This window comes from Camelina sativa, chromosome 19 (genome assembly GCF_030686135.1).
Source record: "Camelina sativa cultivar CO46 ecotype springtype chromosome 19, ASM3068613v1".
In the NCBI taxonomy this organism is placed as follows: domain Eukaryota; kingdom Viridiplantae; phylum Streptophyta; class Magnoliopsida; order Brassicales; family Brassicaceae; genus Camelina; species Camelina sativa.
This window is the reverse complement of record NC_141898.1, coordinates 6,687,311-6,693,310: the sequence shown is the minus strand read 5'-3', so window position 1 is coordinate 6,693,310 and position 6,000 is coordinate 6,687,311. Positions and strand designations below refer to the sequence as shown.

Below are 6,000 nucleotides of genomic sequence, written 5' to 3'. Positions count from 1 at the left end.
ATGTCAACTACAGTGAAAGGAGAACTTGAAGATCAAGCATATTCAGAGATTACTCTTTTGAAGAAATCACCAACGAGACTCGACTTTAGAATATAGATTAGAATACCTATACTATGTTATTGACTGTTAGTTTGTAAGTGATTATATTCATTCTCATTCGATATCAAACAAGAGAAATCAAAGTTCTCTCTTAATTTAACATTGTTGTGTTGTTTTCGTTCCTATGATTTGTTCTCAGAGATGAAAGAGCTTATGAGGCTTTGGGTTATGCTGCAAACTTTTCACACATGTTGGGATATGGTAGGCCTGAGATGAAAGAGCTTATGAGGCTTTATGTCACCATCCACAGGTTTCTTTTGGCTCTCTCTGTTTCTACATGTCTCAAAATTTAGCACTTACACTTGTAGATTGTTTTTGGCTTTGTAGATTTCTTAGGCTCTGTAAAAAATGGGATGCTTCGCATCAACACCTAAAAAAACTGGTGGGAACAGAAGAAAGCCAACAAGCATCGGTGAGGTTTTGAACTCTTCATGACTATTGTTTTTTGGCTATGGAGGTTCAACGCTCTCGGATCTCCATCAAGCTGTGGTAGACTATCTACCTGTTCTCTTGGGATTAAGTAAAGATAGTAATATATACTGTTATGTGTTTATAAGAAATAGATTTGTTTGGTTTCAGATATTTATACTTGACCCTGCTGTATTTGTAATGTTCTTCAGGTAGCCATCTACAGTTTAAAGTACCATTCAATTGGGTAAATTAGGAGGATGAGGTAGAGATGCGGTTATTAGCATAGTAGTTTGTCTGCAATTGTCATCATAATATAACAGACTCTTACATGTTTACTTTTAACCACAAAATAGAGATGTCAAACGTTTAGTATGAAGTTTTATCCGTTTTGCATCTAATGGCAATGCTACAAATGTCTCAACCCAATTTTAGGCTTCTCTGATAGTTTATATATCTTCAATATGCATTACTTTTTTACTTGGGTACAAAGCTTATGAGTAGCAAAAATGCAGGTTTATAAGAAATGCTCACCTGAAATTGGTATCACACATTAAAGTTCAAGAATCAGAACTATTTTCTTTGTAAATCACCTGAAATTGGTTTTACCCAATTAAGAAACTTAAAATTGTTTAAAATTTTGAATTATGATGATTGAGCAACCTTGATAGGGTTTCTTTAGTGGAAAGTGATTTTGTTTAAAGTTGTTAGTGGGTTGTTTTGATTAATTTAATATTAATTATCTGTCACGATGTTGTTGATAAGATGATTTATGATCTGTGGTATTATAAGACCAAGAGATCGAGTTGTCGTTATAAATTGGTACTTGTATGTTCTTTCTTTCTTTTTTTTTTTTTTTTTACTACTTGTATGTTCTTGAAACAAACAAATTCTGGTATGTCGAGCTTACTATATTAGAATTTTTCTGATATGCATCGATTATTTATAGCAAACGACATCAATCAAGTCTAGTACATTAGTTTGAAAATCATTTACAACCAACGACAAATGGGAAAATGTTTGACTAAGTATATATCTTATCCGGAGGAGATAATGATGACGATTGTTATCGATACCTAGGATTTTTTTTTTTTAACAAAAAAAAAACTAATTTAGAAATCAACGAGACCAGACCTAATACTTTGATGTTGTGATATTAGTGATGTATATGTATGTTGAACTTTGACTAACTTTACTGGAGGAAAATAAATATCGTCTCCTCAAATAGCAAAGTTAGTTAGATGTAAAGACTAAACAAATCAAATGAGGTTGATAAAAAGCCTTCTTTTGGTAATTTACATTCCCTAACATTAAATCCTTTTTTTTTACTTCACTTTTGACTGGTTAAATCATTTACTTTTTCTAAAGAAGCTTTTCTAGAAATTCTCTTACGTGCAAGTTAACCAATGCATATGAAAAAAAAACAGAATTAATCATAATGAACATATGAATAATAAACATATACAAAAAAAAAATTGATACGAAAAAAATTAATTTTATAATGAAGAAATAACTACGATCTGTGGTAAAAATAGTTAGTCACAATAGCCTATCTAAAATATCAGAAAGTTGTAACATATATTTTATGTCTCAAACATTCGTCTCAATAAAACAAAACCAAATTTCTTGTAGTCACACCTACTTTAGGCACTACATTTGTTAAATATATATAATTATCTTTATACATTATTTTTTTTTTATAAATCTCCAAGCATATAATTTACAAAACAAAATGCAATAAAATTTTATCTATTCAAAATTTTAATCAATAACATGCATTGTGCGGATTTGAACTTGGACGGTGATGCATCGACATTGACATGCTGGAGTGTTATCTAATTGGTGTCGAGTAATTAGATAAATAACTTTAGTGATTAATTAGATTTATCTTTACCATTTCAATGGCGCACATAAATTTGATTCACTTGTATGCGTTATAACCTGAATTAAAGCAATTGTGTTTACGATCTCAGCTTTCAAATTGAGTTTCTTTACTCCTGCTATCACTACAAGAAAACAAGCCTTTTGCGAGGACACATTGTGACGGAGTACAGCTCTCGCAAATTTGCGATAGATTTGCGAGGGATTTAATAGGAAATAAAAAACCGTAGCACATCCCTCGCAAATTTGCGAGGAACAACTCCGTCGCAAATCCGCTGCTCATTTGCGACGCATTTACGACAAATTCGCTGGGAAGGTCCCTTTCCTCGCAAATCCCTCGCAATATTGCGACGATTTTGCGAGAACAACCTCCATAGCAAATTTACTATGGAATTGCGAGTGATTTGCGAAAGCCATAGCAAATTTGCTATTACAAAACTTAATAGAATTATTCTGAAATACATTTGAATGTATTCAAGGTTTGCGACAAATTTGCGACTGATTTGCTAGCGCCATAGCAAATGCGTATCAAATCCATTGCAAAAGACTCAAAACATAGCAATTCCCTCGCAAAAAAAACTTTAAACCCTTAACCCTAAACCCTAAACCCTAAAGACTTATTACATTACTATTAATGATTAAAAAAGATGAATCCAAAATTGTTAATCAAAGATAGCAGTGCAACACAAAATTGTTAGAGAATTGGACAATTTGGCAAATATTTGTCTCAATGTATTGAACATATATGTGATATAGTGTAGAACATCATCATGTTTAGAGTAAGATGCAAAATTGGACAATTTTGGAAAGTTTGATGATAGAAAATAGTATGATGACACCATTGGACCTTATAATATACTTGAAAGTTAATTTGACTAATTTGTTACAATTATTTTGATGGTTTTTGCAAATTAGATATTCAAGGTTTGCGACAAATTTGCGACTGATTTGCTATGGCTCTAGCAAATCAGTCGCAAATCCATTGCAAAGGTCTCAATACATAGCAATTCCCTCGCAAATAACAACCCTAAACCGTTGAACCTAGACCTTTAAGACTTATTTTGCGAGGGATTTGCAAGAGTCTCTCGCAATTTGGTCGCAAAAAACTGTAAATAAGAAAATTTATATTAATTATTGCTTGCGATGCTTTTGCGAGGGACTCTAGTAAATCCCTCGCAAATTTTGCGAGGGAATTGCGACGCCATTAATTTCTTATATAAGTAAAAAACCTAGTTTGAGCGAAGCTCAAACCAACACCCGCAGCCGACAAACCCTAAAAACTTCTCTTCTTCTTCCGATTTCATTCTTCTCCGGTTGTCTTCTCCGGTTGTCTACTCCTCATCTCATCCCTTCTCCGGTTGTCTACTCCTCCTCTCATCTCTTCTCCGGTGTCTACTCCTCCTCTCATCTCTTCTCCGGTGTCTACTCCTCCTCTCATCTCTTCTCCGGTGTCTACACCTCCTCCCATCCCTTCTCAGGTTAGTCTACTCCTCCTCTCATCCCTTCTCCGACTAATCTCCTCCTCCTCTCTCTTCTTTTGTTGTTTTTTAGATGGGTTTCGAGTTAGGGTTTGTCGATTTAGGGTTTTTATTTCAATTTTTGGGTTTCGATTTAGGGTTTTCCGATTAGGGTTTCGATTCGATTTTAGGGGTTTTAATTCGATTCGATTGGGATTAGGGTTTCGATTGGGATTAGGGTTTCGATTGGGATTAGGGTTTCGATTGGGATTAGGGTTTTTAATTCAATTCGATTGGGATTAGGGGTTTTAATTTTTGTTTTTAATTTAGGGTAATGATTAATTTTACATGTTCTCCTTCTCTTCTCAGATGTCTTCTCGAGACCAAAACGGATCTGTCAACCAAAACCATTACTCAAGGTTCATATCTTCACAAGGATTATCTCCTCCCGTCCTTTCTCGAGGGGTACGCTCTACTGGCTCTGCTCAAAGGCTACATTCTACCGCCTCTTCTCAAGGTACCTCACCGGTGCAAAATGATCTTCCTCCTCTGCAAAATGATCCTGCTCAGCAAAATGATCCTCCTCAGCAATCAACGTCGTGTGTCAACGGTGCAAGTGCCTCTCAAGTGTTTTTCACTTTGGAAGAGTTACTTGCAAGTCCCGGGCGTGCTGGCTTACCAAAACTGGATCCTAAGCGACCTCCGGGTACTATGTGGTGAGAATGTTATGTATCTAACATATAGTTTATCTTTATGTTTTGTATTTTCAATGATCCTAATTCCTTTTATCTTATGTTTTGTAGGTTTGACCAGGATTCTTCGGTTGCTGCTACTGTTCGGGCCATTTTTGAAAGAGATTTCAAGTCAGCTCATGCCAATTGGACCCAAACACCAGGTCCGGTTGTAAACCGGTGGTTTGAAACTTTCGCGGTAAGTTACAAATTGTTGTTGTGTTTAAATTTGAATTTGGTTCTGATTCTGTTTCTGATTCATTTTATGTCTTTACAAGCAAACATACAATTGGGATGCGTCCATCAATGGAAGAGTTAGAGCTGAGTTTGAAAAGAAGTTGAAGACCCGGATGAGTGATCAAGTGTCTCGGTGGAAGGGTAAGTGGAGGAAGAAAGGTAATGACGCAATGCTGCGGTGGCTTGATCCTACTGTATGGGATGGCTTGGTCAACTTTTGGTGTGAACCAAAATCAGAAGCAAAAAGTATCAATAGCCGTAATGCTCGCTATAGTGATCCTGATGGCACCGGAATACATAAGCACCGTTCTGGTCAGACCTCTTTTAAAGCCCGAGCACGAAAGCTTGTAAGTATCTATGTTTAACACAAGTTCATTAATCATATCATATATACAATATAGTAATATAGTTGTTTGATTTCTCTGTTTTTAGTCTGAGAGTACTGGTGAGCCACTACCTGATTTCCTGCGAGTACTAGAAGATACTCATAGGAAACCTGATGGGTCGTTTGTTGATGGACTGTCTGAGAAGGTGTTCAATGAAGTGTCGTCAAAGATAGCTGAAGCTAAGTCTTCCCTAATATCAGCGGATAACATGGAGAGTAGTGCTTCTGGTGGGTTATCACTAATTGTGAAGAACCAAATTTATGCCGAGGTAAAACATGCTTCATTGTTTATGTTAATGTTTGTGTTTGTGTAAACACTTATGGTGTCTATATGTTTTGTTCGCAGGTTGCTCCGAAGAAAAAGAACCGGATATATGGTGTTGGTAACATGCAAGCAGAAGCATCTTCAGCTCATATTGTTCAACTGCCTCCTCCTTCTGAAGATCCACTTGTTCTAGCTGCGAAGCTTGCTGCTGCCGAAGCTGTTCTTGAAACTCAAGCAACTCAACTACAGGCCAATGCACAAAAGATGCAAGAAAATTCAGAGAAGATGCATAGTTATGATGCATACTTTGATTATCTTGCATCTAAAGATCCAGAGTTTGCTGCTAGATTTCGCCGAGAAGATTCACCGGCCAGACCTGCCACCGGAGATGGAACCACCGGACAGTAAACAATGATGAACTTGTTTTGTAAACTTAGTACTCTTTATCCTCTCATATTTAGAACAAAATCGGTTATTATGTTTTGTTATTGTAAACTTAGTACTTTTAATTACAGCATTAATTTGCTTAAGTATAAA

General features: G+C 35.8%; 1 protein-coding gene and 1 long non-coding RNA gene across 2 annotated transcripts; both read left to right on the top strand.

The window, feature by feature from the left end:
• The first annotated feature begins 425 nt into the window (after positions 1-425).
• On the top strand, positions 426-860 carry LOC147920260 (uncharacterized). The gene is made up of 2 exons (XR_015590589.1): positions 426-511; positions 720-860. It is a non-coding gene; the product is annotated as an uncharacterized LOC147920260 (long non-coding RNA).
• A 3,354-nt stretch (positions 861-4,214) lies between these two features.
• LOC147920259 (uncharacterized) lies at positions 4,215-5,871 on the top strand. Its single transcript, XM_087500984.1, has 5 exons — positions 4,215-4,561; positions 4,649-4,775; positions 4,855-5,160; positions 5,246-5,467; positions 5,545-5,871. The coding sequence occupies exons 1-5, from the start codon at positions 4,215-4,217 to the stop codon at positions 5,869-5,871; spliced, it is 1,329 nt and encodes a 442-aa protein (XP_087357110.1).
• The last annotated feature ends 129 nt before the right edge of the window (positions 5,872-6,000 follow it).

What these genes read in the sequence shown, in the direction of transcription:
- LOC147920259 (XM_087500984.1), top strand. Translation starts at nt 4,215, where the DNA reads ATGTCTTCTCGAGACCAAAACGGATCTGTCAACCAAAACCATTACTCA. An exon ending in CGACCTCCGGGTACTATGTG is followed by an intron (nt 4,562 to 4,648) that starts GTGAGAATGTTA and finishes TATGTTTTGTAG; the next exon opens with GTTTGACCAGGATTCTTCGG. An exon ending in AAGCCCGAGCACGAAAGCTT is followed by an intron (nt 5,161 to 5,245) that starts GTAAGTATCTAT and finishes CTCTGTTTTTAG; the next exon opens with TCTGAGAGTACTGGTGAGCC.